At 32.9% G+C, this 26520-nt stretch overlaps 3 protein-coding genes across 11 annotated transcripts in view; 1 reads left to right on the top strand and 2 right to left on the bottom strand.

The window, feature by feature from the left end:
• The first annotated feature begins 4760 nt into the window (after positions 1 to 4760).
• Positions 4761 to 14024, top strand: EMB1345 (Transducin/WD40 repeat-like superfamily protein). 8 transcript variants are annotated; one of them, XM_021104571.2, is made up of 13 exons: positions 4811 to 5296; positions 5896 to 5972; positions 9017 to 9140; positions 9273 to 9526; positions 9815 to 9961; positions 10115 to 10333; positions 10476 to 10540; positions 10675 to 10740; positions 10841 to 10912; positions 11232 to 11294; positions 11620 to 11689; positions 12715 to 12798; positions 13679 to 14024. In XM_021104571.2, the coding sequence occupies exons 4-13, from the start codon at positions 9344 to 9346 to the stop codon at positions 13748 to 13750; spliced, it is 1041 nt and encodes a 346-aa protein (XP_020960230.1). In that variant the 5' UTR covers positions 4811 to 5296; positions 5896 to 5972; positions 9017 to 9140; positions 9273 to 9343; the 3' UTR covers positions 13751 to 14024. The 8 variants fall into 8 exon arrangements, with proteins under 8 accessions (XP_016208147.1, XP_020960230.1, XP_016208146.1 ...); XM_088489713.1 differs by having other exon boundaries at positions 4847 to 5296; positions 9017 to 9134; XM_016352662.3 differs by having other exon boundaries at positions 4847 to 5296; positions 9282 to 9526.
• A 2703-nt stretch (positions 14025 to 16727) lies between these two features.
• On the bottom strand, positions 16728 to 20153 carry LOC107648271 (uncharacterized). Of its 2 annotated transcripts, none has more exons than XM_016352205.3 (2): positions 19526 to 20153; positions 16728 to 16907 (listed from the first exon to the last, which is right to left on the bottom strand). In XM_016352205.3, exons 1-2 carry the CDS (start codon positions 20014 to 20016, stop codon positions 16874 to 16876), a joined length of 525 nt encoding a protein of 174 aa, XP_016207691.1. In that variant the 5' UTR covers positions 20017 to 20153; the 3' UTR covers positions 16728 to 16873. The 2 variants fall into 2 exon arrangements, with proteins under 2 accessions (XP_016207691.1, XP_088345841.1); XM_088489715.1 differs by lacking the exon at positions 16728 to 16907 and adding an exon at positions 17590 to 17781 and having other exon boundaries at positions 19524 to 20153.
• Positions 20154 to 22472: 2319 nt separating this feature from the next.
• LOC107648270 (uncharacterized) overlaps positions 22473 to 26520 on the bottom strand; it is a 34810-nt gene continuing 30762 nt past the window's right edge. Inside the window, exon 5 of the mRNA XM_088490801.1 lies at positions 22473 to 22865. Within this exon, the coding sequence (XP_088346927.1) occupies positions 22473 to 22865 (393 nt within the window). The remainder of the gene's footprint in view (positions 22866 to 26520) is intronic.

Raw genomic sequence — 26520 nt, 5'->3', positions numbered from 1 at the left:
AGATGCTTTGTTCCTTCTGAACTTCTGCTTTCCTACTGCCTTCATCCAATCATTCATACTCCTTTCCATGGCAAGATGTATGTTGGGCATCACCGTTGTCAATGGCTACTTCCCGTCCTCTCAGTGAAAATGGTCCAAATGCGCTGTCACCGCACGGCTAATCATCTGTCGGTTCTCGATCATGTTGGAATAGGATCCAGTGATCCTTTTGCATCTGTCACTACGCCCAACACTCGCGAGTCTGAAGCTCGTCACAGTCATCCCTTCCCAGATCCTACTTGGAATACCACATACAAGGTTTAGACTTTTTGGATCTCAAGAATGGCTGCCAATAATTCTAGCTTATACCACGAAGACTCCGATCTTTCGGAATGGAGGCTAAGAGATACACGCTCGATCTAAGGTAGAACGGAAGTGGTTGTCAAGCACGCGTTCATAGGTTGAGAATAGTGATGAGTGTCACGGATCATCATATTCATCATGTTGAAGTGCAAGCGAATATCTTAGAATAGGAATAAGCTTGAATTGAATAGAAAAACAATAGTACTTTGCATTAATTCATGAGGAGCAGCAGAGCTCCACACCTTAATCTATGGTGTGTAGAAACTCTATCGTTGAAAATACATAAGTGATGAAGGTCCAGGCATGGCCGAATGGCCAGCCCCCTAAACGTGATCTCTGAACATCAAGTTATTCAAAGACTAACCAGAGATATAAAATAAATCACTAAGAGTAGTTTTTATACTAAACTAGTAGGGTTACATAAGATAAGTAAATGATGTAGAAATCCACTTTCGGGCCCACTTGGTGTGTGCTTGGGCTGAGCATTGAGTTTTCATGTGTAGAGACTCTTTTTGGAGTTAAACGCCAGGTTGTAGCCTGTTTCTAGCGTTTAACTCTGGTTTGCAACCTATTTCTGGCGTTTAACTCTAGAATAGGGCAGAAAGTTGGCATTTGAACGCCAGTTTGTATCATCAAAACTCGGGCAAAGTATGGACTATTATATATTTCTGGAAAGCCCTGGATGTCTACTTTCCAACGCAATTGCGAGCGCACCAATTGGGTTTCTGTAGCTCCAGAAAATCCATTTCGAGTGCAGGGAGGTCAGAATCCAACAGCATCTGCAGTCCTTCTTCAGCCTCTGAATCAAATTTTTGCTCAAGTCCCTCAATTTCAGCCAGAAAATACCTGAAATCACAGAAAAACACACAAACTCATAGTAAAGTCCAGAAATATGATTTTTATTTAAAAACTAATAAAAATATACTAAAAAATAACTAAATCATACTAAAAACTATGTAAAAACAATGCCAAAAAGCGTATAAATTATCCGCTCATCACTGCTACCACTGTACTAGACGGTGCCTACAACACTTCAATTTCTGTGCCAAAACATACATAGATGAGCCATTAACTTCCATACTCCAAACTTCTGTTATCAATGCCCTTATATTCTCCATCTCACACCACCGCTCTTGAAATTTAAATCTTCTTTTGGTAGACCATCTTAGAGGATCCGAATCAAGTAAGAGAGGAGCATGATCTGAACCATTCTCCAATAATCTTCTTACCACCGCAGCTGCATAAGTCTCTCTCCAAGCCATTTCAACCATAAAACGATCAAGCCTCTCTCTAATTAACACCTCTCCAGCCCTCCTATTTGACCATGTGAACCGCTGTCTTATCATCCCAAGATCAACCAATTGATTATTGTCAATGAAACCATTAAAATTTTCAATGGAGGCATCAGACCTCATATTCTTTCCCTTCTTTTCTCTATAATTTATAATTACATTGAAGTCATCTAAGATGATAGAGCTACCTTCAAATTGTTGAAGTCAAGAAGAGAGTTCTTCGAATTGATTGATTCAAGTCAGCTTATTAATGCTCAAGTTAATTCCAACCACCCAACTCACATTCTTATTCTCATCTTTAACCGAAGAAATTATGGAAAAAGAGTTTTAAAACAGAATGTGTGGTTCCATAATAGAGCCATTTCTCCTGATATTCTATTCGGGTCCACTAATATAAAACTTTGATATCCGCATGATCTGACTTTATGTTCCACCATTCGAGATAGGTTTTTAGTTTCATAGAGAAAAACCACCTTGAGGGAGTAGGATTGGCACATCCCTTTAAGATTGTGGACTGTCAGAGGTCTCTCAAAACTCCAAAAGTTCCACATTAAGACTCTCATGGTGCATTGGGTGCCACTGAATGGTTGGCACCCTCCACCATCTCTTGATCCATATCTCTAATAATTCCTCCAGTTAATGATTCTGAAACTATCTCCCATTCATCTTTTGCTTTTCTTTTAGTCTCGAACAGCATTTTCATCCCTCCATGGTTTGATATAGCCATTTATTTCAACCTTTTATATTTGACGGAGTATTCATCAGCAGGAGTACTTGGTATGCAGTTTTCAGTTAGGACCCCTATGATAGCATGCTTCGTTTGGAAACTACTTGTTCCTCCCAACTGAATCTGATTCGAGCTTATAACCACATCATCTTCTATACTCCTATCATTCTTCTTTTCTTCATTATGTCTTTTGTTTCTGGAAGGACTCTTGACTCCTTGATCATACCTTTTTTTTTTGTCTTTGACACTCAAGTTTAAAAATCCATCTACAGGCGGTTTGAGAGCGGTTTCTTTCTGCGAAGGGACTGATCTGCTTGAAAGTTCTTTTCTCCCTTTTTCCCTTCATCCTCCTTATTCTCCACCCTTATACCAATTTGATCAGCTCTGATCCATTCTCCTATCTTATCCTCTCTTAACCTATTTTTCTTTATATCCTCCAAAAACACATAACATGGTCTATAGTTGTATAGTACATACACACTGTCCCTAAGGTAGCGTTTGGTAGAGATATAGAGACGAAAAGACTGAGACTGCGAGACAGAGATTAAGAGATAGAAATTGAAATAAATCTCAGTATTCTGTTTGGTGCAAAGTGGAAGACAGAAATTGAAACAAGAATGAAACTCTAATTTTATTTGCACAAAGGGTAAAATTGGAATTAATTAATTGAAATGAGGATATTTTAGGTATGAAATATTATTAAAATTTCAGTCTCTATGTCTAAAAATTTTAGTCCCCTGTGTCTCTACTTTTTGGAGGTACTGAAATACTGAAATTTTGGGGACAGAGACAGAAAGTTTAGTACCAGTCTCTGAACCAACAAACATGATACTAAGTCTTAGTTTCCCAGTCTCTGTCTCAGTACCTCAAAACAAACGCTACCTATCCTTTCATACCGAACCGCCACTCCAATTGGAAACTTATCAGGACCTTAAGAGAGTCTTTTACAGATCGATTTTCATCAATAACCGCCCTTACTTTGATGATACGTGTCTCTTTCCCTTTAACATCAAACAGTCCCACATCCATAATCTTACCGAGTCCTTCACCAAGCTTTCGAGCAACCTTCAGCTTTTAAAGGTTTCAGGAACCCCCAAAATTGGACCCATATTAGTATCTCATTGATTAGTTGTTCTCCAATGCATACCCCCTCTTTCTAACACTCAACATAGAGAGCATAGTCCTTGAAAAAGTCATGGAGAGTCTTTTTCAATTCTCATAATATCGGTCTCTTCTAAATTGCTTTAAGCGCCCCATCTGTGGTTCCAATTGAAAATGATTTATTAGCAAAAAGTCTTCTAACCAGACTATTAATGCAGTTGTGAATAGCCCTTTTATATCCTCCTCTGACAATTTATTACATCATCCCTCTCTTTATTACTCAAAGAAACGAAGACAATTAAATTCTCTCCACTTTCTTCCATGATTTAAGGAGGTAATGCCAAGAGAAAAGGATAGAGAAGAACCTGCGTTGTATGATGATTTTGAGTTAGGAATGAAATTGTGATATGTGTAAAAAACGTTGACTTTGACGACATAGGAATTCTGTTAAGTTAAAAACCTAGCAGAGCACATTGATCCACGACACTTTTGTTATTATTATTATTATTATTATTACATTACTTCGATATAGGTATCATAAGTTAATGATTAAACACTATTATTTTTTATGACTATTTTAGCACGACTGTGAATAATATACCCGCTTAAAAAAAAAAAGAGAAGCGATGAATGCCCTGCTCCTAGAAAGAAAATATGTTTTTCCTTCCACTCACGGCACACTGACTCTATCCTATTTTCTCTACATCAATGTACTCATTCCGGTCCAGGTATGTTGACTAGTCCATTAGCATTAGGACCAGGAAAAGACTAAAAACTGGGAGAAAAACATGTCTTTATCGCTTTTTACATGCTACCATGAATTTAGAGTCGACAAGAGGAGGTACTCACTTCAATCTACTATTGGCGGTGGGAGTTAATAAATAAAATTATCTTTTAGTTTATATTTTATTATTTTTATTTATTATATATTTTTAATAATATTTTATTATTTTAATTAATAAAAATATTATAAGACGTTGAATTTTAAAATATTTAAAAGAGACTATTTTTAAATTTTTAAATTTTTAAAAATTATTTTAAAATTTTTAAAAAAATATTTTATATTTTATTATAAAAATTAATTTATTCAGCTTACACATATAAATACAAAAAAAATTAGATTTTTTAAAATTTGAATTTCGTGATCTCTTATTATTTATTTTATAAGTGAGACCAACAATAAATATGAGAGAAAAATTATTCAAGAAAGATCACACTTTACTCTCTAAAGTACAAATTTAAAATTTAGAAGATCCAAATTCAATACAAAATGGGTTATACTTACGAATTAACATTCCACGTCGGTCACCATAATTTATAATATTTTAAAATAAGAGACACCAAAAGTGTCCGATTATATGGGTAATTAATTACTCATGCTTTCGCACTTCGTCCTCCTCACACAATCTCATCTCGTCTCTCAGCTCTCTAGTCTCGCTCACATCTCCTGGTCACGACAGCCAACACTCACACACTGACTGCCACACACAAGTCAGTAATTCCGTTGCTGGCGTGTCGTCGTGGCTTTGGTCCCCGTTTCCGGCCTCCTATCTTCTCGTCTGGATCTGCTTGCCCTTGGTTCGTGTGCCATCGTCTTCTGCCTCTTCTCGTGTTTCCTTATTCCGTTAGCCTTCGCCATCCTCTGGTTCGGCCTCTGAGTCACCGTCGCCGTCGCAGGTGCGGGTCAGCGCGTATTCTGGTTCTTCGTCTCCGTCCTCTGCTTCGCCGTCGCCGTGCTCGGGTTGGCCGTCTGCCTCTGCTCCTCCTCTGAATCTTCCTCTGTTCGTGCTAGGAAGCTCTGGGTGACTCTGATCTGCGTATTCTAGTCAATCGAGTGAGCATTTTTTATTTGTTTCGTATTTAATTTTTTTTTCAAAAACTTTGTTGTGGGGCTCTTTTTTGTCAGAAGAGAGGGTTTTTCTGTATGAGTGATCAGTTATAGGTCTATGGCAGAATAATAATAGTACATGAAAATTGAAAACTGCGAGGAGAATAAGCACAAAAAACAATTACAAATTTGATGATGTGAGTTTAGTGTTAGGTATTGCGATGTGATAGCCTTTTCCTTTTTATGCTTGCCTCTTTCCTGAGATGAAAAATGGACCTTTCAATTGAATTGAATCTGTTCTAGGATTTTTATAGTGAAAATATATAATTAATTAATTTAGTTCATAATTAGTTGGTAAGTAGTGAAAATATAATTTTTTTATATTTATCTAATTGTGACTGGGTGAGCCTGTAATCTATTGAATGAGTTCGGTTGTGATAACTATAGTCTCGATCAGCCAACCCTAATCTATAGAACTAACTAACTTAGTTCTGCTTCTGTTATTCTGGTCTGGTTCTGCTTCCCTTTGTTTCCTTTCTGTCCCTGTTTTATTCTGCTTCCCTTTGTTTTATTCCCTTTGTTTCCTTCTCTTCGCACCCTTTCAGCTCTTCTGGTCTAGTTCTGCACTTGGTCGCTGCTCGTTCCATATCTGTTGCTCACTGCGCAACCCATAGCCTTTAATGTATGTTTTTCTAGCTTTTCACTTTGTGATTTTCTTGTGTTACTTCAATTCTAAGGTTTGGTTCATGTTAAACTGATTCATGATATTTGTGGTGCGTTGCTAAGATGTAGTTGTCAAATACTCAAATTGTGTGGTCTATTTATTGGCAAAATTTGTCCAAGAATGAAAGAACTATGAGAGGAAAAGGAAGATCTGTTATAGTTGGAATTAGTGGTTTGTGCAAATGAATTTATTGAGATATATCAAATAAAGTGATTCATATGACTCTTAATGTTATTTTTGTGCTTAGTTGATTAAGATAATGGGGACTGGGTTTGGGGATAGTCACCTAATCCATGGGACGCAACAAAGTTGGAAGATGGTCATAAGAAGAGTTGTGGTATTTCATCTGTAAGAGGTCTTTGTTTTTTAGAAATTCTATGATAATTATGTAATATAGAGAAGGGGATTCTGTTGGTACTGTGGAAGTATGTCTTTACACTCTGAACATATGATGCATTTTTTGTATGTTTTAAGACTTTGTTCTCTAATGTTGATCTTGTCATTTTATTTATCAAAAACAATAATAAAATATATTGATACCGTTCTATTATGTAAAAAATCAATTTGCCATAATACATCTAATCAAATGAATATTCAACCTTTGCATCTGTGCTTACCATGGAATTAAAGTGATACCGTTTTAAATGAAGATTGATAAAATTCAAGATTGATAATTGCATAAGGCTGGCGTAATGAAATAGTAACCCAGGTTCCAAGTTGATTTTGTGGACACTGAGATAAATTCAAGAGTGTCTGATAATGCAGAGTGTTCGAGAATTGAATTACTGTAGTTGGAACTGTAAATAATTGCTTCATATGAAGCTCCATTCTCTTTCATTCTCACATGTTAGTTCCCTCTTAAGTAATTCCTAGCAACGTTTTAAATAGTATTGTTGTTTAATGTATCTGATATGTATCTCAATCATTGAAAACAAAATGGATAAAATGGTTCCCAAGATGAGAAAATTAGTTACTAATTTAATTTCTAGGACTTGAGTTTTTTGCTGTCATCTCGACATAAATCATTTTACAGATGATGAAGAAATTTTTAAAAGTATCATAAGTCGGTTTGCTACACCAGCCACATTTTTTGAAGATAAAGTTTTTGGAAAAGAAATAACTAAAAACGTTAATAAGATTTTATGTGGTTAGTTTGAAATGCGAATTGCATAGTGCTTGCTTTGATTGATTCATGCATTTTCTATTGATAACCAACCACATTTGGAAGCAAATTTTGGTTTCTCAATTTTTTATTTTTACAAAAAATTATGTGCAAAGTTACCAAAGTCATAAAGTATGTCAGAGCTATGTTTGTTTTATGACATTTCACCAGCCAAACTGCCAAAGTGTCTTGTGCTCAAGCAACTTGCAATTGATTCAGCATGGGATTCTGTTGCATATGACTAAATGTGTTTCCCCTTGCTTATAGTCTGCTAATTTCAGAAACAACTGTTATAGTTAAATTTTAAAAGCAGTTAGTCTTGAGATAGCCATGCATAGAACTCAGGATATATTGATTTGTAACCTATTTTGTTGAGCTTCTGCATGCATTTTGCTGTCATTCTTCCCCTTTGTGCATCAACATTTTTGGCATTTAGACACCATTTATCTTGAATTTCAATCTTTTTTTGTTATGAAGTGAGTAAGGTGTATTTGTAATTTTCAGTAGGCAATGGTCCTCTAAATATGTAAATAGGCGAGTTTAATGGAAAAATAATTTTGGAGGAGGGGTTATATGTGTACTGCTAATGAAACTGTTAACATTTTTTATTCTGAAAAAAGGGGTTTCCTGACCTTGTTCTTCTTTTGAGTTTTTCTCCTTATTCTTTGGACACTCTTTTTAACCATGAAGGGGAAACAAAACTATAACTAAATCTCACAACTAGTTTAGGCCAAAGGGAACTAAGAGATATTTTTGAATGTGATGTTTACACCTTGATCACCTTTTATATAGACCCATTTGTGTTAGAAGTCGAAAGTTGACTTGCTAGCACTCTCTAACACTGAACTAAAACTAATAAGTTTTCTTTGTTATTACGTGATCTAACATCTTATGCTTCACCTTTCACAGTTCACATACTCTTGCTCACTTCTCAATACTTAAGGTTCCAATTTTCTGAGTTGGCCCTTTTGTTTTAGGGTGTTTAAAATTAACACAGATCCTTTCATGAGAAAAAATTTAATCACTATGGTAAAATAAGAATTCAAATTGAATATGTTAATAAAAAAACATTTTGCCACTACAATGAATAATATGAGGATATGTTGTATGTACATATGCAAAGAAGTTAAAAGTTAAGATGTAATTATTCAATGATGGTTTACCTTTCTTTTTAGATCATCCATTGGAAAACACCTTGTTAATGTGGGGATCTGACTGCCACCAGTTCTTAAATGTTTGTGCTTCTCCCCTTCCATGAAAAGAGATCTGGAAGAAAAGAAATTAAAAGGACGAGTATAATTGAGAAGAAATAATGTGTGAGAAACATAGCTTTGCTTCTTATTTATAACTCAAGAAGCAGCCGGAAAGATTTTTGAACTGCCGATTAGTATTTAAATTATAAGTTTTTGTATTAAGAAAAATGCTGCAACACTTATATTAATGTGGGGCAGCATCCCAATGTATTCTTTGTATGCCATGTAATAATTATGACGGTTTGTTTTGCCACTCTTGTGTGTCCATCGACCATCATGTTATCAGGAGTACTTTTAAGTAATGTAAAAAGTGATTACTTTTTGCTTTCTCAAAATTCTATATCCAATGTGCTCAAGTTGTTTGTATGCTGTGTAAAATCTTAAAGTGATTTTTTTTGTCTTCTCTTTATCTAGTATATAATCAAGTTATTCTGTGTGTTGTGTAAATGTTTTATAGGAAGAGCTAGAGCCACTGGCTGCACCACTGTACATGCATCTCTGGATATGCTTCACTATCTTTAGTTTGTGTTTGATATTGTTTTTTAAATCTCAATCTCAATCGATTGATTTTTTGTTGCTTTTGTTAGGTGCCACTTATCAAGCATTGAATCATGAAGCAGTCTCCTATTAAGAAGAAATAGAATAGATAGATAGATAGATAGATTTTAAGGGAGGTAAATTGCACATCCCCAAAACATTAAAGAGGTGGAGGTACACTGCTTTTTTTCTCTATAATTAATCTTCCAAACTTTTCTCACTTGCCCTTCCTTTTAAGGGAGCCACCTTACTGCCTTTCAAGTTTTAACGCTAATTCTTGTTCTTACTTTTGGGTATTTTTCCCAGCGTGTGCAGTTCACGTGGAAAAACCCATTGCGAAAAGCTCAGCAACAAAGGAAGAAGAACTGAAGAAAACTATGGAGAGGTTGGAACTAAAGGAAGTTCAGAGACTTGAAGGCCACACTGATAGGGTTTGGAGCTTGGCTTGGAACCCCGCCACCGGCCACAACGGTGTCCCACTCCTCTTTGCCTCTTGCAGTGGCGACAAAACTATTCGAATCTGGGAACAGAACCTCTCTTCTGGTGTCTGGTCCACCAAGGCATATCTCTTCTTTTCTTCCTTTTTTTGAATTACATATTAATTAGCAGCAACTCAGTAACATTACTCTTTGATCAACCTATTATTATTTGTTTTTCAATTGATTGGTTGATTGATTGATTATAATAAAAAATTGAATAATGTGATCGAGAGTAATCCAATTGCAGTTAACATTTGAGAGATTTATATTCAGTGACTAAGCTTGGTTAGAGTTTAATTTGGTGATCGAGATTGTATGTTTTATGTTTATTGCTACGAGTGTGTCAGTGTGATGATTGATGCAATGCAGGCGGTTTTGGATGAGCCGCACACTCGAACCGTTCGGTCGTGTGCTTGGTCACCTTCTGGTAAGCTGCTGGCCACTGCAAGTTTTGATGCCTCTACAGCTATATGGGAGAATGTTGGGGGTGATTACGAGTGTGTCTCCACTTTGGAGGTATGCTAGTGCTTCCAATTCAGTTATTTTCCGTTATTATTGTTCTTCTGGATGTTTTATGTCCTACTAGATTGTTGCTGCTTTCCTTTTCCTTTTGTGTTCAAAAAAGAAAAAAAATCTTTTGCATTGACATACATGTGATTTTTTTGGCAGGGACATGAACACGAAGTGAAGAGTGTGTCTTGGAATGCATCTGGAAACCTACTTGCAACGTGTAGTAGAGATAAATCTGTTTGGATATGGGAAGTGCTGCCAGGGAATGAATTTGAGTGTGTGTCAGTGTTGCAAGGACATACCCAAGATGTGAAAATGGTGAAATGGCATCCAACAATGGATATCTTATTTTCGTGTAGTTATGATAACACTATTAAGGTAATTCAATATGTTGTAATGGCTCTTGCATTCAAGTTTTGCTGTTGGTCCTCCTCTAGCCTTACTGTTGCTTGTTTTCCACTGTAAATGAATAGGATATGGCAGTGTGATAATGTTATAGAGCAATCAATTTTTCTTCCAGGTTTGGGCAGATGAAGGTGATAGTGACGATTGGCAATGCATTCAAACAATAGGAGAACCGAATAAGTAATATTTGTTGACATCTTCCATCATGTTTTTCTTCTCTTTAAAATTTAAATTTTAATACATGATTGGTGATCCTTTTTCCTGTATTCTATGGAAAATTTTTAATGTCAATATTTTAATACAACTGTTGTCAGTGGTCATACTTCAACTGTTTGGGCACTCTCTTTCAATGTCAGTGGTGATAAAATGGTTACTTGCAGGTAAGTGAAATAGTTCTCTTGTTCATCGTGTAATTGTTTCCTGCTTATCTTCATACTAAAAAATATGTAGCATTTTCTTGATTTCGACCTTATATGTCAGTGATGATCTTACGCTTAAGATATGGGAATCAGAAAATATAGGGATGCAATCTGGTGATGGATTCAGACATTGGTAAGTAACATTTTTGCTAGATGTTCCCCTTTCCCACCCAGATATGGATTACCAGAATGTGTATTCAACATTTGATGAGATTTTCTAATTCCTGGATATTTAATGGGAAGTTTGACTACATATATAAACCATACATGAACATATATGGTTTAGTTGTTTCTGCAACTAGATCAGTTTGGGTTACTAATCCTATTATGGAACTTGTGCAAATGAAGAATAAGCATAAATGATTATAATGGTGACATATTAGTCTTCTATTATACCTTTTCCTTTTTGTACATTTCAAAATTTGATTCCTATTTCTTCTTGGGAATTTCAGGAGACATCTTTGCACTCTTACAGGGTATCATGATCGGACAATTTTCTCTGTTCATTGGTCAAGGTAGTTGGGTATTAGTTAACTAAAATGAAATTCTCATTTGACTCTTTGGTATTTATCCAGATCCTTTTATTTCTCTGATTAATCCCTCTGTCCAATCATTAGTCAGTCATAGTTTCATTTGCATTGCTTTTGGAAAAGTTTTATTATATATCATTATGATATATTCTACTGATTCATAATTTCATATTCATATTTATTTTTTTTTTGAAAGAAAAATAAATCAAACACTATATTTTGTCATCAAGATAACCAGTGCACCCTAAATTAATTTCTAGTTATGTAAATCTGATCAATCGGTATCTTGCATTTTGTTTTCATGTAACAGAGAAGGTATCTTTGCTAGTGGAGCTGCCGATGATGCTATACGTCTTTTTGTGGATGACAATGAAAGTCAAGTATGCCAATTTTTCTTGCATCTATCCTTAACTAAAGGAGTTCATATGTCGTTTTATTGTGTTTTTTAGTGTGTATATATATTATGTTTGCCTATTGCCTAAGAGATGAATTTCTCTTATCTGGATGCAGGGAGGTCATTTATTATTGTTATTACTTTGCTAGTCTAGTAGTCCATAATTTAAATACAGAACTACAGTTGAGAATGTTAACTGAAACATTCATAAGCTGTTTCAACTTTTGAATACAAGTAGGTGATTATTTGAGGCATGTGATTTTCACGTGGTACCACTAGGGCCTGGGAACATATTATTATCCTCATACACTATAAATTTTGTAAGTAGCTAACATGCCCAAAAAGAGGTAACATTAAATCTTTGCATGTCATTCATTAAAAGTTCCCTTTGTCTTGTCCATAATATTTCCTTTAAATCACGGACCTTTTATTATTGTAGTTGATTCTCTGCACACATGGATAAACATGGGACTTATTGAGCTATTTGTACTTGCCACCATAAGGACTTTGCAATCAAGTTGGCAAACTAGTGCCAAATGTTTGTTCATTAAGCTCAGAGAACACTGATCAAACAGATTTACTGTTGAATATATTTTGCAACATCATTTATCTGCATTGATTTTTTAATTGAACTATGTTCATTTTTAAGAGTTGAGCATGATAATCTTGCGTTATAATTCAATATTGTTCAGGATTACTAGTTATTTGGAGTAGACAGATTCCATCGTTAATTTGTTATTATTAATATGATAATCTTCCTTGTCATTTCTCCGTGCTTTGTGGAATTGCATCAGACCCTTTTCATTTAACGGTTTTGTAAACCTCAACATTAAAGGACACAGCCATATGTATATTGAAATCCAAGTACCTGGAAAAAATGCAAACTGTATAAGATTATGCTTTTTTGTGTATGAAAATGCTAAAAGGATAAAGACGACAGAATCGATGCATCTACTCTATCAAGAATGTAGGGTAAATTTGACCCTAATTTGCTGCTTGTATATGACATAGGTGGATGGTCCTCTGTACAAGTTGCTGCTGAAGAAGGAAAAGGCCCATGATATGGACATAAATTCAGTGCAATGGAGCCCTGGGGTAAGATTCTTGGACATTGCTTTAATGGAATCAACCAAAAGTGATTCTCTTTGGTAGCTTTGCTATTCGTATTACAATGGAATAGATTGTTGAGCATTTTGTCTCTATTTCTATTTCCTGTGTACATTTGCTGAATTAATCAGATTGAGTTATTTGTGTTGGACACTTAACACAGCTACCGCCAAAAAATAACCCTGTGTGCACACTGGTCTGAGTGTAAAGTATTGTTGAGTATTCTATGCCTTGCAGCCGAACCATAACCATAAACATGTTTAGTAACTCTAAAAAAAAAATTTGGTTTGAACCCAAGAAGCTAACGGATGGGAAGATTGAAGGATAGTCACTATTTGTATTATTATGTGCTCAAATCCCATTTCCCGCTGATGCTAGATGTGTGCTAAAGCCTTGTGGTGCCTCTTTCTTGCCCTTGTTTGAATGATACTGAAAAGTGATAACTCCTTACCCGAATGTGGTTCGTTGCTGAAGCGATCTACATGCTAATCAAGAAAGGGGGCTAGGGAATGGCCAGAGGAAGAGAGACAGTGAGGGAAATTTAAAAGAATAAATGTGCAATTTCAAACTGTTACATTATTTAATAAATTACATTACATAAATTTTATAAATATTCCATCTCAACCATTTGCTTAACAGTATGTCAAAATGGTATTAAGAAAATGGATGACCAAACACCAAAGTAGAGGGGTGTAACTGATCCTCCACCTTGTTTCTTCTACACATAAGCTTATAAAAACTTGATATGAAAGAATGGTGAGCTTTCTCAGCAGGTTTTTTTGCTTTATGTGATTATCTAATCTGTTGTTTACATCTGTCATTTTTTATTTTATTTTATTCTATTTTTTTGCTGTGGCATACTAAACAGGAGAAGCCGCTATTAGCCTCTGCGAGTGATGATGGGACAATCAAGGTGTGGGAGGTAGTGTCACAGAGGTGATTCAAGTTTTGCACCTTTGCTGTATCAGTAGCAAAACTTTATGCTGTTGAAGCCTAATAGAAGTGCTAGGTTGCAGATTCTCGGTTATTATTTTTCTTTTTCTTTAATATAGATAAGGAATATTTTTTCTTCCCCCTTTCTTTTCCTTAGGGATGCTAGGCCCAGGAGTACTATGTGACTGTAAATCGAAATAACCGTAAACCTTCCATTTTTGCTCTTGAATGCTTGAAAATAAACTAACCTAGATTTAGTACCATAAGTACTGTTACTTCAATGGACCCCATTGTCTTTTGTCTTTGGATTTTTTTACGGTATTTTTCAATCCGACAAGTTAAGAATTAATTTATCGTAGATCAAAGTTTTATTTAAGAGTTTGCTGTTTGTAATGAGATTTAAAATCTTGGCACCTGCATAAACGGATTAGTGATTTAATTATTTGATCAATTCAAGTTGGTTTCAATGGATCCCATTGTTAAATCTAACATGGAAAGGAATGGATCCCATTGTTAAATCTAACATGGAAAGGAAGAAGAATCACTTTTGATGTGGTGCAATGATCATCCCACATTGGTAGTGCGAGACATCTTTTGCTGACGAAACTTCCAATACTTTAGCAATAGCCAATAGGTATTTTACTATTTTATATTTTTATGTCATGTATTTCTTTATCAGAAACTTTATTTTGTAAATGATCTTTTTTCTTCATACCTTTTTTCAGAACACCGCTTAATTGTAGTGGAAAATAAGATGGATAAGAAAATTGATAATGAAAGGTCCGAGTAGTGTTTTTCCCTTTACCTAAAGATGTTAATGGTGTTTCTCCATTAATGTTCACAAGAAATGTTCAAAACATACTTGTTTCGTGTTGGGCCTCGAAAGCTAGTTATTGACTATATATACATAAATGGATGAGTGGTAAAGATTTATGAACCAATTTGAATTAGTCTAGTGGTTAGTTCGTTAGTTTACTTAAATTTTAAGAGTTTAAATTCTGCCATATACATATAAAAACTCTTTAGCAGGGGCAAAACCACTTTTATCACTAGTCACTAGTAGGGGTGTGCATGGCTCGGCCCGACCCGAAGGTCTGACTCGGTCTCGAACACTTTAGGGACTATTTTTGTGTGATTGCACTGGGTCTAGGGTCGGGTAAGGGTCTCAAAAATAGACCCGATCATTATTTCGGGTCGGGTCCGGGCTATGGCTTGAGCCACCCGAAGTCGGCCCGGTCATCATACACACTTAATATTTTGTGTTATTAGTGATGGATGATGGCTGTTCTTATGTGAAATTTAAGTATTGTAAACCTTAATATTTTGTGTTATTAGTTATTATAAGACTATAAGTTAATATTTTATGTTTAAAATGCATAAGATTTTAGACTAATGCATAATATTGTGTTATTTGTATTGATTTAAATATTTGGTATTATTAGACAATATTAGTATTGATTATGGTTATGCTTTAATTTTAGAGAAGAGTTGGTTCTTGTTATATTTTTCTAAGTGAATTTTACCATATCAAATAATGGTTGGAGTCTTGGAAATTCGGATATTTTCGTATGCTAGCTTATAAGAAGGTATCAAAGTAATGTAATGTTGACGGCCCAGTTTTCACCCAGTATAATCGTGGCCCGAAAGTGTATAGATTTCATCGGGTCTAGAGCCGGGTTCGGGTCTAATAAATAGGCCCGGTATATATTTCGGGTCGAGTTTGGATCACATCAAACCCGATTTCACCCAGCCCATGCACAACCTTAGTCACTAGTATATTCCGTGAAGGCGAACATGTACTGCCCACAGTACTAACAAATGAGGGAGCAACATCAATAATAATATTGAGCATTGTAAAGTTAGACATTTTCTTTTGAACTTAACAATTGGTAAATGTACTTCGGTGGCCTTTAGTTATATATTATATATATATATAGGGAGAGAGAGATTTATTTTCCCCGCATAGCACTGGGATTTTTTTATACATAAATGAAATAAATATTTTGTTTATCCATATGTACAATTTCTGGACTATTTACGAATTTAAAATTTAAAATACATCTCAAATGCAGTGGATAAAAAATAAATAATGTATTTTAGACGCACTGCATAATGAAAACAAATTTAAATGCATTGATGTTAAATGCACCTGAAATTTGACTCATTTAGTAAATTGAGCATATCTAGGATGTTGGGCATTCGAGATGTGTATGTGTGTTCGGTGCTGTAAATCTTATTTATTCATATATTCATCCATGTTTCCAATGTTCTTTTCTGAAATAGACACTCATTATGTGTGTATAATAACTGTTCTCATCCAAATCCTTTGCTTTTCATATATAATAACGTATAAAAGAAAAACTTCTAATTTGATTAATTAAATTTTCGTAAAAGCATCAAATCCAATTAAAATGTCAGGGAAAGGTGCTACTTAAAAAGCGTACTAAATAATAAAAGATTTAAGCAAGAGTAATACTTGGATGAATATAAATTCTAGCTAACTTCTAATATTTAGACATATATTTTTGTAAATAAATATAAAAATGTATAACATAATGCTTGATGTGATTTTATTTGATTTGATTCTAATAAATAACCTAATAATATAAATTGCATACAAAATTTATTTTATCATTTAATTCAAACACCTTTGTCGAATCACAAATAAAAAAATATATAAATCCGTTGCTTGCAGGTGATGATGAGTGTTATTAATTAATATTATATATGAGGATGATTGAAGAGATAGAGTGATAGCCTGATAGGTTATAGGGCATAGGCATAGAACCCACATTCACACATACACAGTACAAAAATTACAACCACACATTTCGAATGTACAGTCGTTTAGATATATTCAAGACCAAAGGAACAACTATATTCTTAAGAATTTCGAACTCGAACTAATGAGTGTCCTTAGGTAGAAATCAGGAGATGTGAACAATGTGAATAACTGATTATATTTTCACTCTTTATTTTTTTTTATTTAATTTTACCCTCTCTTAATCTAAATCCTTTTCCACCGCAGCTATTCACTGCCCCTTATTCTAGCATGCAGCCATTTTCGCCGACAACGAAGCTCTCTAGCGTCGTCATCGCCTTGTCAACGGTGCACCGTCGTGTTTCATGCTCAACCACCGCGCATTACCGCTCTTTTCGCTAATCTGCCGAGGAGAATTGCAATTTTCTTATTGTTCAGAAGCCGTATAGTTGCAATTTTAAACAGTAAAATATTATTATTTTTTGAAGTTTCGTATAACTTTAATTAATTGTTTTTTATGTGCTACGAATTCTATCAAAATATTTAAAATTTTATTCAAAAATTATTATCTGCATAAAAATCTTTTATAAATAAATAAATTATAATAATTAAAGGTATATATAAATACTACTGTTAAATTTTACGTAATAAATTAATAGAAAACATAACATATTCATTGTTTGTTATCATAAAAAATTAAATTAGTAATTTTTTTTTAAAAACTAATTAGTCCGACATTATCATAAAATAATTGTTACTTTATTCTATATTCAATTTATCAAACGAGCCAGATTTCAGATGTATCTAAATCAATGTATTCAAACTTTGTCATATCTTTAAAAGTACTACATTCAAAATATGTGTATATTTATCTTGTATCTACTAAATTCTAGATATGCTTTAGATTTTAAATATATAAATAATATAGAAATTATGCATATTGATATAATATTTTATTTATATATAAAAAAACTCGCATATTACTGTTTATTCAAAAAAAAATTATAATTTTTACCTATAAATGTTTACAATGCTAATAAAATTATCCAGAAAAGTCACCAAAAAAAAAAAACTATCCAAAAAAATAAAACTAATATTATACCCAATTTTGTTCTACAAAAATATTCAAATATAAAAAATTACTCAAAAATCCTGAATTACTTTCGTCATCATTACTACTTCCACAGTTAAACCGTCTACTCTGAACGCCACCATTCTACTCTAGCCTTCCCTCCCAAAAGCAAACATACCAAATCTCCTTTTATATATGAAGTGAGCTGCACCGATTGATAACCAAGACATCAATTAAACCCTTATTATTATTATTATTATTATTATCACTGGTAAATACTCAACATGGGTGGTGAGGAGCAAAACAACAACTACAACATCACCAGAAGTATAAGAAAAATCAAGCTTAAAAAAAATCAAACATAAAAAAAAAGACTAAAATTAAAAATATTAAGAATTTAAGATTAAAATGTTGAAAATCTTAAAAATAAACAGAATCATAAAACGCTAACGAGTTATATCTCAAATAGCATGGTCTTTCTATACTAATTTAGAGGTTGTGCATTCAAGTCTCATTCTTAATTTAAAAAAAAAAAAAACAGAATCGCTGACATTTAGAGAGGAGGTTTTGACGGTGGTAGTGGTGGTGATTACAAGAGTAATCTAAAAATTTAGAATAATTATTTGGTATTTGGTCGAATAAAACGAATCTTTCATAAATACAATATAAATTTCATTTTTTACAAGTAGTTTTGTAAGTATTTTAAATATTTACTAGTAAAAATGATAATTTTTTTAATCTGTCCAAATATACTTTTAGAACTGGTTTGATTTCTTTAAAATTATGTATGTAGTCTTGTAGGAACTTATTCTTTTTAATAACTAACATTAAATCTACTAGAATAATTTGAAATATGGTGAAATTTATATGAAATTATATATGGCCTTATATATCAAACATTAAAAATTAATAAGTTATAACTCAAATGATATCTCCATATTTTCGATAAAAAAAAAAAAACTTTGAGAGTTTTAATGAAAGTGCTCCTATTGAGTTAAACAATGACCATCTTGAACAACATAAATAACCACCAATCAAATAAAAATACACTACATTCTAATTTAATGCTACTAATTAAATTTAAAATTAATTTATTCTTTTAACCCTATTAATTCACATTATTCCTGTATTGTTCAAAAATATTGTTAATTACTTATACTTTTCCTTAATATATTGAGATAACTATGTTACTTGTACAATTAAAATATAGTTGTGATATTAGATAACCATTCCATACATGTTTTATGTGATGATAATGGTTGTTTGAGTTCCGTCCCACCTAATAATAACTAATAACATAGATTAGTTGGACAACTATTTTTTATTCATTCTTTTTGAAGATATAAGTTCATAATAAATAATGAAAAAATTAAAAAATATTAAAATTTATTGTTTTTGATTATCATCATTAACTTAATTTATTTAGTCTAATTTTTTTAGTTATTTATCTAACAACATACTTTATTCAATACTTTTAAATATTAATAGTAAACTGATGATAAAAAATAATTAATTTTTAATAGTCATCTAATATTTTTTATAAATAATTTTTTTTTCATTTTGATATATATATATTCGAGAATAGATTCTCTCAATTTTTTTAATTAAAAAAATAAAAATTATTAATAAAAGATCATACTTTATTTTTTCAAATAAAAAAAAAAAATTTTCCCTGTATATTCATGAATATCAAGAGCGATATTTGGTAAATTAGTTAAATATAAGTAAATAATTTAATCATCCTATTTATTGTAGTTCCGAAAGTTTTAGTTAATTAGCTTTTCAGATCTTCAACCTCCCGGAAAAAGAATACAATTATATCATAGAAAGACAACATTAATAATGAACCATTCAATTCCATCATGAATAATATATGGTTGTGGTTAAACAGAATAATACAGAAAAGAAAAAGAGAAAGAAAAAGAGAGGGGAAAAAATGTTTCTAACACCTGTTCTCTATTCTTAGTCCAGCAGAAGCAGCAGTAGCCTTGGTTGTTCTTCTTCGATCTTGTTCAACCAAAGCAGCACGTGCGGTTGTGATTGTGCTTGGAACCAAAGAAGCATCAAATGCAGTGCAATCTATCCAATCCATTAAGAGCTCCTCTTGTTCCCATATCTCTGGAATCCAAACCCTTTTAGCTACCTCTATTCTATGCCTCTTCAGCTTCTCACGCCCACTATCCTCTCCCTCCAATGCTGCTACTCCTATTTCCTTCTCCGTTATTTTCGAAGCACAAGGGTCTTGTGATGTTACTTTGGAACTATCTTTATATTTCTCTCTAGCATCAATGCTATTGTGTTCTTCTTCTTCTTCTTCTTCTTTTTCTTGTTGCTGCTCCATGTTGGCATGATGATCTTTAGGTTCCAATGGCTGAGAAGGAATTATCTGGTCTGCTTCAGATTGGTGAGCCATGAAAGGAGGGTTCTTGTCTTGTTTCATGCAGTGGGAGATAAAAAGAGGTGAAGATTTGTTTCCTTTGATGTGTTGTAATCTTAACTTGGGTTTGTGAAAGAAATAAGAGAGAAATTGGAGAAGGTGGAGCGTGTTTGAAATGGTATGAAGTGTGTGGAATAGAGGCAATGGGTTGGAGGGTGGGAATAAGTGGGAAATTAGTTTACACGTCGCATACACAAGAGGCTTCTTTCGTATGGTATGTGACAAACGTACGTGTCTTCTTTAAGATGGGGTTCTCATATGTGTGCCTTGTTACTTCCAACTTCCAACTTTGTTTTTGGTAAGCTTCCAAGTTCTAACTTCAAACTCAAAATTCGGGCCCGACCTGAAATACTTACCTGACCCGAAGTATATATATATATATATATATTATATATAACTATATTACAGTGATTACAGTAATTATCATACTTTAAAAAAGTATTATTAAAAATTAACATAATACCTTTTAATTTAAAAAATAAAAAATATATATCAAAATGTAAAAGAAGTGACTTTCATAATATTTATATAATCATGATAGTCATTAAAATATCTTTATATTAGAATTTATACACACATTATTATGTTAATGATGACTAATAAATTATTGTATATACACACATTTTTTATAGTATCTTTCAATTCGAAGATTATTATGTCGTTGATGACCAATAAATTACTATGTATATAAGATAAGATTCAAACGTCAAATATATATTTAAATGGACAAATAAACTAATCACTCAACAATCAATCTTAATTGGTTGATCTGAGACATATTTGGTAGGATTGATTTATATTTGTTATTTTTATCCGATATCAATTTAAGATCGAACTCAGGTTATATTTTGGATAAAATTAAATTCGTTTGAAGTCATATATAAAAATAAAATTAATAATAAAATATTAAAACTTTTTAAAATAATTTTTTTATATTGTATAATAATATTTTTGTTTTAAAATTATTTATTTTAGTATAAATATTATATAATATCTACTATATTCTATGTTTAAATTATTCTTTCTAAAATTAATATTAATTAAATGTTAAATCAACCTGATTTAACCAATTTTTTTTAATTAAGTTTGAATTTAAATATTTAAAAATGATTTAATAAAAAATTAAGATTGGACTCAAATCTAATTAAACTAAGTTTACAGACACCCTTAATCAAAATTAATTAATCCAAAAAAAATTAAGTGCACAAGAATATTATGTGTTCTTAAACATATTTAAAATATATTTCAATAAATTTACAATCACTCATTTAAATTTATTGTACTAAAGCCTTATATATATGTTTAAGGATAAATTATTTTAATGATTTTGGAATACGTATTAAATGTGATCCGATTCCAAAAATTTTCCGTGACAGAGAGGCCCTATTGGATTCCTTCTATTGATCTTTGGAGGATTGTGAGGTTGATCTTCTCCTTAATTATTATATATGATTATTGGCCTTCAGCCAATGAGGTTGCATCATATGATTTCTTTTCCCCAACACGGATCCCTATTTTTCATGATTATTCAATCAACTTGAAATGTTTGTATATGTTCTATGATTTGTATTGAGACAGTGACTCCTTTTATACGCCCAAAAAATAAAGGTAATAAACTAGGATATTAATTAACTGTAGTTAATTAATATTAATTAATATATAGATTGTAAAAGAAGCTTAACAAAAGAAAAAAAAAGCTTTCTAAACCAAAAGTAATTTTAATTTCACTTTATTCTTATTTACAATAAAAAAATCATAATTTTTTTTTCACGAGTAATTACGCGTCTTCCACCATCAACGATCATTACAAGAGAACCGGTGCTTAGCAGCAGTTGATATAGTGATTAGCGGCGGTTTTTAATCGCCGCAAAACAAGTTATCAGCAGTTTAAAAACTGTTGTAGTATAGGGCGTGGAGATTTAATTTTGCGGCGGTTTTTCATAACCGCTTACGAAATCCCGTGAATAGCGTTGATTGGTTTAGCGGCGGTTTTAAACCGTTGCTATTTGGCCAACATTAAATTCCACTGCATTTTCTGGCGATTTTGAACCGCTGCTATTCTGTTGACCGTTGTTTTCTTTTAAATGTATTTTGAGACGGTTTAAAACCGCCGCTATCTGATTGTCCAAAAATTTAAAATTATTTTCGGCCATTTTGTAACCGCCGCTAATTGCCCTACTAAATGGCCACGAAAATATTGTATTTTGCATCCGCAATCAATGCTCTTTTAATTTGAATATACTAGGTATTATTTTTTGTTTTTCTGTTATTTTTTGAATTTTTTTTTATTTTAGAAAAATCAATTATTTTGTAACTGAAAGAATAAATTGATGGATAAACGACATTAGCAAAAACAGATAAAAATATTCATATTAATCCAAATTCCTTACTAAGAGTTACATAGCCAACAATAAAAAAGTGTATATTTAACTTAAAGAATAAATTTCAAGTCCTAGGTTCTACTTTCTACTCTGTTCCTCCAAGGAATTCATCCATGCAGCCACTTCTGCTGGCAGCTCCCTACCTTGTCCCCTAACTAGACATATCATAGCACTCTCCATTCCCTGCCTCTTCGTCTTCTTGGCTGCTACTTCATCCTCCATTGCCTTCCTTTTTAATTTCTCATCCGTCAGTTCTACTTGTAGTTCAAGCAGCACCCTTTGTGTCTCCTTCCTTTGAGTTCCAATGCTCGGCTGGTGTGAATTCGTACCAAACACTTGACTAGTAGTCGGTCCGATACCCATGTCACGCACTCTACCCGGGTGCTCCCTTCCAAGAGCTTGAGCAAGCGAATCATTATGAGACAACGGTTTAGATGATTCATCATGTTGCTCAATCTCCGCAATTCTTTCCTACACAGTTATATAAGAGAACATATGTAACACCCCAATTACCCTAAGCCTTACCTCTAGCCGTAAAGCAAAGGTTAATCAGAGATTACGACAATTCTAAGGCTTATACATATTTATATAGAAAGAAATAATATACTCTAGAAGCCTGATGAAGGATTTAGCTCCAAAAACAGGATTTGAAAAGCGCATAACGTACTAGCGAAGCTACTAACTGAAAACACAAGGTACAGATAAGATGTATCAAATATAATAGTATAATATCAAAAGAATCTAGTCACGACTCGCGGAGTTTAAGTCGGCTAGCCATATACAGACAACAAGAAGACTGTAGTTCAAAAGGGCTTATACAAATTTTATTCTCTCAAATAAAAGCCTCTAGGCAGAACAAAATGCAAAAATGAAAGTAAAAGATAAAATAACCAAGAAGACAACAAAATAGAATAAGATCCTCCGCTCTGCTACCATCACCCAACTCACTACGGTGGGTCGCGTCCTGCATCTGAAAAACAATAATGTATGGAATGAGAACCGGAGGTTCATAGTATGGTAACAGTGCCCAATAATGTAAGATGTAAGGACCTGGGATGCCAAAGGTAATCCTAGAACTTCAAACCACATACGGATATTCAAGCTTAGAATAAAACAAAACAAAATAAATATATAAAGAACTTAAACCATAAACCGGGTTAACTAAATGATGAGCGGATAATTTATACGCTTTTTGGCATTGTCTTTACATAGTTTTTAGTATGATTTAATTAGTTTTTAGTATATTTTTATTAGTTTTTAAATAAAAATCTCATTTCTGGACTTTACTATGAATTTGTGTATTTTTTTGTGATTTCAGGTAAATTCTGGCTGAAATTGAGGGACTTGAGCAAAAATCAGATTTAGAGGCTGAAGAAGGACTGCAGATGCTGTTGGATTCTGACCTCCCTGCACTCAAAGTGGATTTTTTGGAGCTACAGGAGTCCAAATGGCGCGCTCTCAATTGCGTTGGAAAGTAGACATCCAGGGCTTTCCAGCAATATATAATAGTCCATACTTTGCCTGAGTTTAGATGACGCAAATTGGCGTTCAACGCCAGCTTTCTGCCATATTCTGGAGTTAAATGCTAGAAACAGGTTGCAAAGCAGAGTTAAATGCCAGAAACAGGTTACAAACTGGCGTTTAACTCCAAGAAAGACCTCTACACGTGAAAGCTTCAATGCTCAGCCCAAGCACACACCAAGTGGGCCCGGAAGTGGATTTCTGCATCATTTACTTATTTTTGTAACCCTAGTAACTAGTTTAGTATAAATAGAACTTTTTACTATTGTGTTAGAAATCTTTTGATCATTTTTGAGGATCTTTTGATCAATTTTAGATCTCTAGACCTCCATGGGAGGCTGGCCACTTGGCCATGTCTACCCTATTTTCACTTATGTATTTTCAATGGTGGAGTTTCTACACACCATAGATTAAGGTGTGGAGCTCTGCTGTCCCTCATGAATTAATGCAAAGTACTATTGTTTTTCTATCCAATTCAAGCCTATTTCTTCTCTAAGATATTCATTTGCACACAAGAACATGATGAATGTGATGATTATGTGACGCTCATCATCATTCTCACTTATGAACGCGTGCCTGACAAACACTTCCGTTCTACATGAAAGCAAGCTTGAATGCATATCTCTTAGCCTCCTGATCGTGAGACCAGAGTCTTCGTGGTAGAGGCTAGAATTATTGGCGGCCATTCTTGAGATCCGGAAAGTCTAAACCTTGTCTGTGGTATTCCGAGTAGGATCTGGGAAGGGTTGGCTGTGACGAGCTTCAAACTCGCGAGTGCTGGGCGTAGTGACAGACGCAAAAGGATTACTGAATCCTATTCCAGTATGATCAAGGACCGACAGATGATTAGCCGTGCGGTGACAGCGCATTTTGGACCATTTTCACTGAGAGGACCGGATGTAGCCATTGACAACGGTGATGCCCAACATACAGCTTGCCATGGAAAGGAGTATGAAGGATTAGATGAAAGCAGTAGAAAAGCGGAGATTCAGAAGGAACTAAGCATCTCTATACGCTTATCTGAAATTCTCACCAATGAATTACATAAGTATCTCTATCTTTATTTTACGTTTTATTTTTATTTTAATTATTAAAACTCTACAACCATTTGAATCCGCCTGACTGAGATTTGCAAGATGACCATAGCTTGCTTCAAGCCGACAATCTCCGTGGGATCGACCCTTACTCACGTAAGGTTTATTACTTGGACGACCCAGTGCACTTGCTGGTTAGTTGTGCAAAGTTGTGACAAAGAATTAAGATTATGAACGTGCGTATTAAGTTTTTGGCGCCGTTACCAAGGAATGAACAATCACGATTTCGTGCACCAAGTTTTTGGCGCCGTTGCCGGGGACTGTTCGAGTTTGGACAACTGACGGTTCATCTTGTTGCTCAGATTAGGTAATTTTATTTTATTTTTTAAGATTTTTATTTCTTATTTTTTTTAAAAAAATTCTTCTTTTTCGTTTTTCCCAAAATAATTTTCGAAAAAACAAAAAAAAATCTTATAAAATCATAAAAACAAAAAATTTTATGTTTCTTGTTTGAGTCTAGTGTCAATTTGTAAGTTTGGTGTCAATTGCATCTTTTTAATTTTTCTTAAAATTTTCGAAAATTCATGCATGTGTTCTTCATGATCTTCAAGTTGTTCTTGATGATTTTCTATGTTTGATCTTTAATTTTTCTTGTTTTGTGTCTTTTCTTGTTTTTCATATGTATTTTCAATTTGTTAGTGTCTAAAGTTTGAAAATTTCTAAGTTTGGTGTCTTGCATGTTTTTCTTTTCTTAAAAATGTTCAAAAATAAGTCTTGATGTTCATCTTGATCTTCAAAGTGTTCTTGGTGTTCATCTTGACATTCAAAGTGTTCTGGCATGTATTAGTTGTTTTGATTCATAATTTTCATGTTTTGAGTCTTTTGGTTGTTTTTCTCTTTCTTCATTAAAAATTCAAAAATCAAAAAAATATCTTTCCCTTATTCTCTCATAAATTTTAAAAAATTTGGTTTGATTTAGTAAAAAATTTTTTAAATTTAATTGTTTCTTATGAGTCAAATCAAATTTTCAATTTAAAAATTCTATCTTTTTCAAATCTCTTTCAAAAATCAAACCTTTTTCATTTTTTCTTTCATATTTTCGAAAATTTCAAATTGATTTTCAAAAATCTTTTTCTTATTTTGTTTCATAATTTCAAAATTTTTACTAACAATTAATGTGATTGATTCAAAAATTTTAAAGTTTGTTACTTGCCTATTAAGAAAGGTTCAATCTTTAAATTTTAGAATCATATCTTTTAGTTTCTTGTTAGTCAAGTAATCAACTTTAATTTTCAAAATCAAATCTTTTTAAATTTCTTTTTCAAATCTTTTTCAAAATAAATTTCAATGATATCTTTTTCTTTTCTAACTTCTTATCTTTTCAAAATTGATTTTCAAATCTTGTTGTCAATTAATCTTATCTTGTTTGATTCTTATCTTTTTCAAAACCACCTAACTAATTCTCTCTCTCTAATTTTTGAAAATCACTAACTTCTTTTTCAAAAATTCTTTTTTAATTAACTAATTGATTTAAATTTTAATTTAATTTTATTTCTCTTCTTAAATTTCGA

The sequence above is a fragment of the Arachis ipaensis genome, chromosome B6 (assembly GCF_059453495.1).
Source record: "Arachis ipaensis isolate K30076 ecotype BB chromosome B6, ASM5945349v1, whole genome shotgun sequence".
Lineage (NCBI taxonomy): Eukaryota > Viridiplantae > Streptophyta > Magnoliopsida > Fabales > Fabaceae > Arachis > Arachis ipaensis.
This window is presented reverse-complemented; position numbering and strand designations above follow the sequence as displayed.